The 13,475-nt window shown below is 40.1% G+C and overlaps 1 protein-coding gene across 4 annotated transcripts in view; it reads right to left on the reverse strand.

Annotated features, from left to right (window-relative positions):
* LOC121951124 (low-density lipoprotein receptor-related protein 8-like) overlaps positions 1–13,475 on the reverse strand; it is a 107,810-nt gene that overhangs the window by 29,445 nt on the left and 64,890 nt on the right. For all 4 annotated transcript variants that reach the window (XM_088085173.1, XM_088085170.1, XM_088085172.1 and 1 more), the window contains exons 5-9: positions 13,035–13,424; positions 9,655–9,777; positions 7,244–7,366; positions 2,015–2,134; positions 1,233–1,358 (exon numbers count right to left, since the gene is read on the reverse strand). In XM_088085173.1, coding sequence (XP_087941299.1) covers positions 1,233–1,358; positions 2,015–2,134; positions 7,244–7,366; positions 9,655–9,777; positions 13,035–13,424 — 882 coding nt within the window. The remainder of the gene's footprint in view (positions 1–1,232; positions 1,359–2,014; positions 2,135–7,243; positions 7,367–9,654; positions 9,778–13,034; positions 13,425–13,475) is intronic.

Raw genomic sequence — 13,475 nt, forward strand, 5'->3', positions numbered from 1 at the left:
AGTGTTCAGCATGGCTGAACCCATCAGTCTGTCACTCATGAAACTGTCTAATGTGACAGGACACTGGAGGACAGATTTGGCCTGGGAGAAACTGAGTGGTTGCCTTGGTGATGCTTGCTTTTTTTTTTTTTAATGATTTAGCAATAATGTCAAATACACAAGTAAGTACAGAGCCATGATAAGAACCTAACAGCAAAAAGATGTTTGTGATTATGAGACGAGGAGGATTTTGACACTGTGGCACAAAGCCGCTAGTGAAAGTGTTGCACTAATGAGGCACAGCGCAATATCTGAGAGAATGTCTTGTTATCAACTGTACAACACAGCTTTTTGAACTTTCCGTGGAGGAAAATGTATTCTTACAAAAGAAACTATCTAGGTTATAGACTGCATAAATATAACTAGAATTACTGCCTCGTGGTTGTATGCAATTCACAAACCAGTAAAATTACAAATTAGATCCATGTCTGTCCACACTCATATGTAGCCATGACAGCAGGCAGTGATTCAAATATCAGTGTTGCTGCAACGAAGCTATAAATTCTAAAACATGGATGCTTTACACACATCTTCCTCCTGGCAAAACAGATCTATGCAATCAGCACAGTCTCAGGATTAGTGTCACCAGTTCAGTGTGTGACCAAATGTCTCCCCTTCTGTTGCTGAGATACGATTTTGATTCATGGCCAGAGAAGTGTTTTTGCAGAACATTTTGATGTCACAGTGAAAATGACCTTTGACCTTTTGGATATAAAATGTCAACATGCCATCATTTTGTCCATTTAGACATTTATATTTACATTTTATGAGTTGCAATAAAATATGTTTCTGAAAACATTTTCGGTGAAAAACAGGCAACGCAGGAACAGAATCTTGGTTCATATTTTAATTTGCATTTCCTAGTTTTCTTGTTTGTTTGGAGCTTGGTCTGAGTTTAAGAAAGAGGGTGGGGTGTTTCTCTCCTGATCTGCTTCTATTTTTTCTGTGTCTGTGACGATGGATGTACAAAAATGAGGAAATCCAATCTGTAATATGAGCAACAGTCCAAGAACCAGCAAAAATGATCGAAACTGGGAGATAAGCAGGGAGATTTGTGCACTGGCAAGATGTAGGGAGATTTACAACAGTTCATTTACACATATTACCCACGGTTGAAAATCAGCAAGGTATCACTTTCAATCTTATTGTCTCCGAAAACTTGCATTGTTGGTCAATGAGCATTTGCGACTTACCTTCTGCCTTGCAGGTCTTCGTAACGGGGTCCATCTCGTAACCTTCATAGCATTCGCATTTAAAATCCCCTTTGTAGTTGATGCAGATCTGGCTACAAGCATCAGGGTTCTCACACTCATCAATGTCTGAAGGGAGAAGAGGGAAGAGAGGTTATCAATCAACTGTGAGACAGAGACAGACCCGGTCAGACAGAGAAAGACAGTGACTAATAGTCCCTCATGAGCTGCTCTAGATAAGAGCGGCAACTAAATGCCAAAAATGTTAATATATCAATAAATTTATAAAGTTAACAGTTGTAACGGATGTCTAAATATGCACATTTATAACTGCGAGTGCCACAGAAACACACAGATATGATGTCTCTCTGTCAATGAAGAAGTCGAAAAGGAGATGAGGTGTGTCCCTTTTGACTTCTCTGTTCTGCTTCCTTCCAGCAGATCTCAGGCTTTTTCCTTGAGTGCGATGGAGAAACATTCATGCTAAAAGGATGGGGAAGGGTGTGAAGGACAGAGTTTATGTGTGTGTGTGTGAGTGTGGGGGAGAGAGAGTAATATGACTGTGCTAGTTTCCCTGTGGGAGTGACAGGCTGGGCACATTAAACAAAGACAGACAGCTCGAGAGCTGAGAGCTGCCCAAAGCAATACACCACAAATACACACACTCACTCACATAGACACTCACACACAGACACACAATCATAGTAGCTGGGTCAGCAGCCAACCTGCCACTCAGATTTTTTTATCTCTCTCTTTCTATCTGTGTCTTTCTATTCTTTATTTACCACCACAAGTCTTTTTGTCCAATAACTGGTAGCCAGTCGGGCACTGGCACTCAAAGCCGATTGGTCGGTCCATGCAGACATGGGAGCAGCCACCGTTGTTAATCATACACTCATTCAGCCCTAGGAGACAAAAGAGAAAAAGACAGTGTTCAAGTGCAGCCAGTCATAGAAGAGGTGGGGACATTATGGTCATTCAATAGGTCATTTAAAGCAACAGTGTGTATGATTTAGGGGGATTTAGTGGCATATATTGGTGAGCCTTAAAGATTGCAACAAGCTGAAACTTCTCCTCATTAGAGTTCTGCCATTGGTTACTGTTGAGGAGGTCTTTACTGGGGGATGAATCTGCTGAGGTCTCTTTCTCTCTAAAATAAACAGACCAGGTGATAAAAATGGTAAACACAGAATAAAGCAGTTATTTTATAAAATCAGTCTTTTTCCGATGCTCTCATTGTGAAGAGGCTGCAAACTATGGTGGACGACAGGAAAACACAAAAACACAAATGGCCCTGTCCCGAGCCAGTGCTTGGTTTGTCTGTGATCTCCATATACAATGACCTACTCTCTATGAAGATATAAACGGCTCATTCTGATGTCATCAAAAATACGATTCTTATGATCACTTTATTGTACACTTAAGAAAACGGACTTATTATACGGTAGTACATTACAATTTCTGCCAATATAACCCCCTAAATCCTTCACAATGGACCTTCAAAAGGTCATAATCAGATTTAGAAAAAGTCTTCCACCTCATTTGCTGTGATATATTTCTAAAAAAGGGCTAAGTGGAGTGAAAAGGCTTGTGATATTTGATAAAGGTGTCTGAATATACCTGCCACACAGGTGTGGAAAATGGATATCAAATTCATAATCTTTATTTTATCTCTGCTCTTGTGCTCAGCTCTTCCCCATCCTGTTTGAAATCCTTATCAGATGTTCTCAAAAGTGAAAAAGGGAATCAAAGAGACACAACAACACACGCGGTAAGCTCTTAAAACCGAGAATCAGGTCCATCTGCAGGGATATGAAATATGTGTGTTGAGGGGATTAATGCTGTGAACTGGGATTCTGAGATGTCCCATAAGGATCTATCACAGGAGCAAGTGAGGACATCTAAATTAAACAGGCACGCTGTTTAAATCGAGGCAGAGTGATGTAGAATGAAAGAAGCAGAAAAAACAAGATGTAAAAACACAACCACTCTCTTTTTAAACTAGGTCAAAGCAGCTGGCACAAGGTTGGCACATAATAAGACAGCAGAGGCAGTCAGATTTGACTGTGCAGCACACAATGGCTTTATGAATCATTTGATAGCAAAAAAAAAAAGTCAATGAAAAATTTGTTTGGTCAGTTTTTTTTTAAAATCTCTTCCACAAGTGTATTCTCTACATCATCTAGCAACTACAAGCTGTTACACACAGAAGTATTTTTGATCATACACGGTGCAACAGCATTAATCAGGAGCGTACTTTAATCATGTGTAAAGCTCTTTCGAACACTTTCCCATCCATGTTAGGTTTAAAAAAATAATGATTATTTTTCCAATAAATTATAAAAGCTAAGCCAACTGAGTAAAAGCTAAGATCACCAGGAAAAAAATATCTCCAACATTTCATTAAACAGCATACAAGCTTTGTTTTTTTACACAAACAATTAAGCCTGGCTGCACAATGAACAACTGACAACTGGAAAGGGGTGATAAAGAGAAAAATGGATTAAACTGCAAGAGAAACCTCACTCCTCAATACGAGAGAGCGCTTAATTCTGTCAACAGCATCCTACCCAATCTAGTGTAACACATTTGTCAATAGCCGGGGAGCTTTATATCATCAGTCATTGAAAGCAGGGTTACTGTACAGTATGTGTGTGAGTTAGTAAACAGTAAGCCTGAAGAAAAGCACCTGCAAACCCCCCACCGAGACTAAATGAAGCTTTATCAGCTGAATATATAAATAACAATAATACACTAACCTTTACATACTATGACGTTAGTTTTCTTTGAGTTTTATTTGTCTCGGTCAGTGTAGTAGTGTGTATGTTACTGGGTTATATAAACATTAAATGCTTATAAATCCTATGTGGACTTGATAGTTTTTTTTTGAAAAGGGAACAGGTTAACACTTCCAAGGTTATATTTCTAAAAATGAAAATAAAAAGGAATTAAATATGATGAAGCAGTAGCCAACAGGAAGTAAACAGGGTACAAAGCTTTTGTCCTAACGATAGAGAGGCAAATGGCCGTAAATATGCTGAGTTTTTTGGGCCATCAAATCAACTGTTGTCAAATTAGATGTGTGGAAGGCGCTCTACCATGGCATGCAAGTGTTCCTAAGTGCCTATTTTTTGAAAAGGACTTATCTTCTTCCAAAATGCCTGGAAAGATCAGCTCCAATCAGTATCTGGTGAGTAGCCTAAGATACAGTGCTGGTTGTATGTTGTTTGTACCTCCATACACTTAAAAGGTGGCCCAGAGTAGGCACAACAGTAGCACCTAGTGCCCAACCTTGCATTATTCAGTCAGTTATTAAGATGCAGCATGTGTCCCAGCCCTAAAATATTTTGTGTCTAGACAGCACACTGTATTATTATACAAACTGTGCAGTTTTGCTGACTTCACTTTTTCTTTATGTTCTACATTTTCCCTGTTTCTTTCCAACCTTAGTTTTCTGTATTTTTACCAAAAATGACATTAGAGGGATAGTTCATCATTTTGTGATATACACTTATTCTCTTCCCAGCAGACATTTAGGCTGGTTTCTTTGCAAGCTCATAGCTATGAAAAAACTCCAAAATGTTACTACGCTTGGCCAAGAATATTCAAGCAAATTATCCCCTGTAACACTGAAAACACACAAAGCAACAGTGAGTGCAGCTCGCCTCAACAATCCCATCTTTCTGCAGCCAGGAGACGTGTATATGTGTTTCAGGCAGGAGGAAATCCTTTGTAACACAGGTCAACATGTCACAGGATTCGTAGGACTCCTGTATTAACTGATTGGCTGGAGGTATTCTTTGGCAGCACTTTGCTGCAGAATCTATCAGCTGGAGCTCAGAAAGGCTGCCGCAGCTTTTCACAGCTTTTGCATGGCAGCTCAATGCAGGATGCACTTCGCCACCGTTTGGTGTGTTTTTTGTGACTGCATCATGTCGTTTTTAGACTTTAATGTGCTAATGTGTGCTAAGCTAACTGGCTGCAGGCTTCATCTTTATATTTATCATACAGATATGAAAGTGGTATTAGTCCTTTTATTAAACAATAGCAAACGTGCCTATTGACCTGATAGTAAGAGGAGATGTTGCTGAAGACATGTCAAGCAGCGCTGCGGGGTAGCTTGCAATGCTGACGTTGTTGAGACCACGTTGGCTCATGATTTTTATGTTTACATAAACATTGCATTTATGCAAGAGACCCCTCCAAAGTTAGTTTTTATGCTGATGCCATTTCTTGTGCCTTGCAATAAAATGCTGAAAATCAGTCCTGCTAAGTGTGGACTTCATTCAGTTAGACCCACTACAGGCAAAACACTGACTGCAGGGATTGAGGTTGACCTCTTCAGCTCATCTGTGGAGCTTTGAGGAAAGTTAGCTGTCAGTTGCTCCACATTATTCTTTATTTATTGTAACAAAAATAAAGAAAGATAAAGTTGACTCTCCAAAGATTGACTGAGGGTTACTTTAGTGGGATCATCTTTGCTTTGTGAAAGTGCCAGCAGACTATGAGCGCTGCAACCGCCAGCATTAAATTCCCATCTCTAATTCAGCTGGATGGTTGACAGCAACCTGCCACTCACAGTAGCTCCTGCTAACTCCCTTCATGTCGGTGCAGAATTAACTGCAGACAGAAGAAAGACCGAGATGTGGCTGTATTTGAGGAGTCACTCAATCCTGTTTCTTTGAGAGGTACTTGGTGGGAAACAGAGTTGCCTCAGGAGAGGCCGTGTGACAACATGAACTGCTTTTTCTAGACCACTTCCAAGGACAGCCACGATTTAGAGGTCACTTTCCCATGGGCAAACAAACATGACGTCTCTCCATCTCTATTGCATCTCTCTCTCTCACCATGGTAACCCATTATGTACTAGCTATTTTCACTCCTTTTCTCTCAGTAAGGGCTGGAAGTGATGGTACAGTGTTAAGAAATGAATAGTCTTCAGAGTAATGAGTCAGTACTGTGGTGAAATGCCATTATTTCTAATGAGATGGGAAACGGAGAAAAACATTTGCTTGAGCACAGAGTGAAATGCAATGTCTTTACTTTCCCCTGATGTAAGGCTGATGTGGCAAATGCAATCACACTGAACACCTACGTATAAGTGTGTTTCAGTGCAGCAGGGAGTATCATTGTCTCTCTCTCTGTGTAGTTTTTTGTATGTGTGTTTTGTTTCAGGGAACATCTTGCGAGTAAACGGTTGAGCGAGCAGAGCGATGAGCTAGGTGTGTGTGGACACGCTTTTAATGAGCTGAGAACAAGACCTGAGTTGAAGGAGAGAGGGAGGTATGGGGAGAGAGAGAGGGAGAAAGACGAGGGCGAAAGGGAGGAGATTTACTCTCTGGAATACCTGTTTCGGTCTTGTAATTTCCATCTCTGGCAGAGGTCAGTCTACTCTGCCATCTGTCACTTATCCCTTCTCAACCTCATGTGCCTCTGAGATGTCATGTCATTTTATGAGAGTGTCTGTCTGCTTCCTACTCTCTAACATCAGAAACTTTCTCACTGAGCTCCTGGACTCATGCTTTGTTTCTTTAACTAAGACTTCACTTTCATTTATGTTTTTTTAAACCATTATGTATTGGTATTAGTATTTTATACCTTCAAAAGTGTCTGGAGGGGGACTTTATGAGATGGAAGTGTTTACGGAGAAAGGAAGAGAGAGATTTTTGCAGAGCAGAAGAAGCTTTTTTTTCAACTGTTTGATGGTAATTAGTACACGCAGGCTCTTGTTCTGATCAACGGAGGCTGCTGCTAATTTGAGTGCACCTCCGAAGCCTTTGAAATGCAAGGTAATAGGAGGTAGGTAGTCGCATTTTGTTATGGCAAACAGGATTACGCTGCTACATTAACTGCTCAAAACCTTTTATAATAATGTGTATGTAATGCACTCATTGCACAGGGCTAACAAAAAAGCTCCGCTGACACACACAATCTCTGTCATTTCATCCCAGTAGATCAAAGGTAAAAGTGTATGTTAACCACCAAGTTCCTGTGAGTAGAAAAAGTCCTCTTACCGCACTCCTTCTTGGGCTCGTCAGATCGGTCCTTGCAGTCCTTGACAGAGTCACACACCTTGGAGCTATCAATACACTCTCCATTCTTACACAGAAACTTCAAAGGTCCCTCACATTTGGTGGCTGCAACAGAAAAGCAGAGGATAGATCAGCATCTGCATGATAAACCTCATGAGTATTTATTTGCATAAGCTATAACAAACTGATTCAGAGCACCGTGCATCAAAAAGTGTGATTTCAAATTGAAATCTCCAGTGGTTCACCAAATACTGGGGGGGGGGTCACATGAAACAAGTGACAGCCAAAAAATACTTCTCACTCAGATATTCATATCATCCCACATAAAAAGCCCAGCGTAATAAAAGCTGAACTTTAATTTGGTCCAGTTTCACAGTGCCAGGGCTTAATTTCCTGTAACATTACTTTGCAGTATGCTGGTAAATTATGCATCATAGTCAGAGGACGGAGTAATAATGAAATCAGCTTGCAGAGAGCACTGGGCTGGATCCTCACAACATATCAGTGGTCAATACAGGAAATCAGTTCACAATCATTATATCCAGAAAAATCCCATATAACATTATTGGGAGCAAAACCTTATGGTTTCCATAAAATCAGTTCTATTTTTGATGCTATTTATGGCCAACATTTTTCTGCAAGATCCATTAAGTGTATTTACATTCTGCAATTACCTCTCTTTAGTAGCATTTTGAGAGGTGGATTCTTCCATCCCTATTCTGGACATTGTCAAACTACGCATGAGGTATCAGATGACATGGCATGTCATGTAATTCACTGTAATTTCTTTTTATGAATATCACTGTTTACTGTTCAATGTATCAGAGCTCTAATGAATTGCTGCTAATGCAAATGCTACTGGGTCTGCTTCATATTATATATGGGGGGGCTCTTAATGAAGCTGCCAGGAAACAAAGTTAGTGCGGAAAGCAATCATCATCAAAAATGCATTTACATTTTCTGCATTTTTGAGTATTAAATGTTGAATGATGTAAAGAAACAAGAGGAAGCAGCAAAAGTGAGCTGTTAGATGAAGAGCTGCAGGCGACAGGCTCAAGAAGGAAGCCGACACCTTTCACCGTGTGGTGCTGTGTGCAGCATGAAATCAGATCACGGCACAATTATATATATATATTTTTTTTAAAAGATATTTTTAATTGCTTTTATTTGACAGGACAGACATAGCGTGAAAATGGGGTGAGAGAGGGGGGGTGACATGCAGCAAAGGGCCGAGGCCGGACTCGAACCTGCGGTCGCTGCGGCAAGGACACTGCCTCTATATATGGGGCACCAGCTCTACCAACTGAGCCACCGAGTGCCCCAAGCACAATTATATTTTTGACTGAATTCTTTATTGAAAAAACATGAGTCAGTTTAGCTGAACAGCAAACCGTTGCTTTTCTGTTTAACTTCTGACAAGGTAGCTACTTGAGGAGTGTTTGCTGTAGCATTAATATACACTACACTTGCTGAAAACACCAGTAACCACAGCTCATTTTTCAGTACTGAAATCTTACAGGGTTTTTTGCTTTTCTTTAGTTTTTGTCACACATAAACAGTTATGCTATAACTAGTTTCTATCGTATATGAATTAAATTACAATGTTGTATGTACATTTTAAATGTGGCTTTCAAAAATGAAAAAATATGTAAAAGTAACCCCTGTAAGCAAAAACCTCAGACTTCAGACCGTTCTCAAGACCATTTCCAAATTTTTTTCTACTTTGGCAACAAGCTGATATCAACTTGTGATGGGATTTCTTTTTATGGTCATCTGCTCCAGGCACGCTACTGAAAGTGTTTATATTACATACATTGGTACATGTAGCTACAGGCTAACGTCAGGGATAAATTTAATCTTGGATGCATATGTTGCTTATTTCTACCCAAATTTGATCAAACGGATCGCCTCAAACTGAGTTGGAAAAAAATATGTAGAAATAATACTAGTACAGATAATATTACTAATGTTATAGTAATAAATCGACATAGGTGGCCTATACTAATATTATGCAAGCATTATAACAGTACATGGCTTGTAATTCTGATTTTTTTCTGTCTGTTTTACAAATACCACAAAGCGACATGGGACTAGCCTTTATTAAAAGGGCTATGGGCTCTCTAAAAGGATTAAATCAAAACAAGTAAAAATAAAAATAGATTTTTTTTATTATAGCCACAAAAGAATAATAAAAAAATGTAAAGAAAAAAAGCAGAACATGTGCAAAAGGCAGATACACACTCAGGCAAATCTAAATACTACCAGACAGAACAGCAAAAAGGAAGACAGATTCAAACAGGCGTATGCATGAAAAAAGAGGACAGGTGAACAGCCAGAGATGAGGACAGATCCTGGCAGCAAGACATGCAGACAGTGATGACAGGTGTACCCACCGTTGACACAGCCGGATTCGTCACTGTGGTCAGGACAGTCATGCACCTTGTTACACTGCTTGGTGCCATGGATGCAGGAACCATCACCACACTGGAACTCATCAGGACGACACGTCAACAGGGCTGTAAGAGGCACACACAAACACACACACTTGAAATTGGACTTGTAAATCCCCTTTAATCCCTTCAAGAGGAACACAACATCCTGGTGTCGAAACCAACCCTGAGACCCTTTGTTGCATTTCACCTCATCAGTTTTACAAAAGTCTCTCTACTTTCATCTGCGTAATAAAGGAAAGACATGCCCAAAAGACATTTAAAAAAACTCTTTTATATAGGCATGCGTGAAATTAAAAATGTTGTACAATAACCTATACAGTACAGTACTGCACTACTATCATGCGCACTCTGTGTTGGGTGCTGCCTTGGACAGATACAGTCAACCTGAGGGCGTGTGATGAATGATTTTCAATATAGTAACGCAGAGATGGAGGCTGCATGAAGCCAGACCACATTTCATTAATATCCCAGGCACAGACAAGCTTTTCATCAACAGGGCCCAGTATGCTCATATAACTCCTTTATAAACCACACTAAAAAGCAATATATATGACTGAGGGGATATGATTTAGGGTTATCACAAGATGAGCAAAACAGAGGGATTGTAATGTCAACCGTAACGCTGTAGCCTCGACACGTGCACAAACACACAACAGGACGAGGTGTGACAACAAAATCTAACCGTCAATTTTTTTACTCTTATATTGGGATTCAGTGTGTTCCTCATGTTCTGTATTACTCACAACACTCAATAACTCTATTGTATGACCAACCCAAAATTCGAAACAGTCAACATGTACACTGTCCCATCATGTAGGCCAGGCCTAGGTGTGACGATGAAATGAGATATATTAATGTATGCATTGATGTTGATGATGATAAAAAATGTCTGTCTGCGTGGCCCTACTTATATGACCTATGGTGAATGGACTTAAGTCCATGCCACAACTGCACTTAGGGTGCATCCAACCACTTGTGCTAATTAAAGGGTGCTTTATTTGAGTGCAAAGTAAGACCAAAGGGATAAAGGGGTTGTACTTAGTGTAATACACTGGGCCAGGCATTTCAAACCAGAATGTGTTTGTTTTTTTGTTTTTTTTTTGGTGTGCTTTTTTTGTTGCAGCTTTTGCTGTGTGAAAATTCAGATCTACTGTATTACATTGCAATGTTGGTTTGACTTCAATTATTTGTTTGGCTATATTACACTTCAAACAGTGTTTCTCTGTATCTGAGAGATCAATCTAGAGATCTGAGAGGCCAGAGGCCTGAGACCTCGTCATGCATACAGACATATGCATACAGTGTTAGTTAAATGTCTGAAATATATTGATTAATCACAATCGCATTCGTCTTCAGCTGAAGCATTGGAAGAAAATTTAATTTATACGGCAAATCAATCCTGACACAGACATTAAAGCATGTAAATATAGCAAAGATAGTGGCGGTAGAGCACAAATGGTTACCACAGAAACCTCTGGACAAATCCGAGGTTGTGCCTCTACCTGCCTCCAGGCCTCCCCCTTAATGCAGAGCTCCAGCTGGCTAACAAAACATCAATCCCTTGTAAGTGCTGCTTATATGACACCACGGAGAGTGAGAAGTGCATTTGATGTGTGCACCACACATCTTGATAATGAATAGTGGGACTATCTGGGCTTCACACTCTGGCTTAGTGAGACAAGAGCTTCAGGGCTCCCCCATCCATGACCAGCTAATAGGAAAACCTGTTTTATCAGAAGGCCCCATCTTCACACTGTGTTTATCAACAGAAACAGATTCTTTACCAGGCACATTTAGAAAAAAGAAAGCCTCTACCAACTCCCACCAGAGTGGAAATGTGCTAAATGACAAAGTATCACCTCAGAAGAGGAAGGAGATATTGTTTGAGATTTTTTTTTCTACTCCCTAGTCTCAAAGCAAACACATCTGAACATACCGCCCACACAAAGATAATGTAAAAGAAACTGACCTTCAGTGTAATTATTTCTGAATGTGTTGAAATTTGATTGGTCTAAAACTGTCTAAAAGAAGACATGCATAACAAATACATAAGGTCTAGATACTCATGTTTAAAATATTTATAGAAAAAAACAATATGGCTTCTTAAATGTAAAGGGTCACTTCACCCAAAAATCAAAAAATTATATTTTTATCTCTTTCCAGAAATCATGAGCAAGTTTCTTGAGATAATCCACAGACCTTGTTGTGAGCAGTTTCATGTAGGAACGATATTCTTTCTACCAAACTACACTGGCCAACCGTATCACCATGCAGAAGAAGCATAAATCTACTCATGGATGAGAGGCTGGTGCTCGTGACAGCCCAGGTGTAAAAATGAATGACATCTTCCTTGGCTGAGCCATAAGGTTGGCTTGCAGACATCTCTATGGATGATATCTCCAAAACTCAGCAAACTCACAACAAAATAACCTAGATAAAAAAATAGCACTACAGGTAAGAGGAAACATATACATTTTTGTGTTCCCTTTTTGCTGTCCCTGTATTCAAGATGAAAACCCACAGAAATTGTAACAAAACTCGCCAATACAAACAAAAACCGACAGTCGTGTATAAAACCATGGTTCTACGAGCAGCCTCGAGCAAAAGAGGTGGATCTTGTATTACGTCCTACTACCTGTACACAGAATGCATTATATATTATATAATACTGTACTTTCTCTTTGAAGATGGAGTACTATGTACTAAGATTTCAGAATAACAGGATATTCTGCAATTTGTGTGCAATCAAACTGCTGCTTTAGAAGTCACTGCCAATTAAAGTTCAAAAGAGAAAGTAAAATATTTTCTCTTCAGATGTTACACTATTTTTTGCTTTTGATTTTCTTGAGCTGTTTTACCACCATCTGCAAATTGATTTAATATCTTGCAGCTATGAATAGCTCTTCTTTCATTTTCTTTGTGGGACTCACACTCAAAAAAGCATGCCTTGTTTGTATGAACACTGACTTTTTTAAATGTACGTCTCCACTGAGACTACAAACTCAAAAACTGCTTAGAATTAGCATGAAGTATGGATCTGGGACACAGCCTCTTTGTGGTTACATATGTACCGTTCTACATTGCACTGAAAGTTTAGATGGACCCAGTTACACATACCATATATAGAAAAATCCTTTTAGACAGAGAAGACAGCCTTTTAAATAAGAATAGAAGGATAGTCTTTAAACAACAGAGAACCTATAAGCTTCTGCAATGTGAAAAAAACATGGAGAAAGGTGCACAAGAGAGTAAAGTGTAAGGGGCGGAAGGCAAGGACATGCAAAAAGAGATGAAAAAAAGAGTCAGAAAGACAAACTCACGGCAATCAGACTCATCAGATTTGTCCTTGCAGTCTGGATCTCCATCACACTTCCAAGTCAGCCGCACACACTCCCCATTGGCACAACGAAACTCCTCAGCAGTGCAGTTTGTCCGGCGATTGGATAGATACGGCACCCCGTCGCCGCCGCAGCGCTCTGGCCCCTCATCTGAACTGTCAGAGCAGTCGGGGTCTCCATCGCAGCTCCACATGAGTGGCACACACTCTGAGGTGTTACAGCGGAGATGGTTGGGCCCGCAGGTCAGAGGGGAGGCACACTTGAGCTCATCACTGCCGTCTCCACAGTCGTCGTCACCGTCGCACACATACACAGTGGCCAAACACTTGCGGTTAGCGCACATAAACTCACCGCTGGGGCAAGCTTTGGCATCTACAGGAAGAGCAGAGGGAACAAAACTCAGAAAGGATGCCTGTCTGTCTT

This window comes from Plectropomus leopardus, chromosome 12 (assembly GCF_026936395.1).
Source record: "Plectropomus leopardus strain MGB_pleo_1.0 chromosome 12, ASM2693639v1, whole genome shotgun sequence".
NCBI classification, from domain to species: domain Eukaryota; kingdom Metazoa; phylum Chordata; class Actinopteri; order Perciformes; family Serranidae; genus Plectropomus; species Plectropomus leopardus.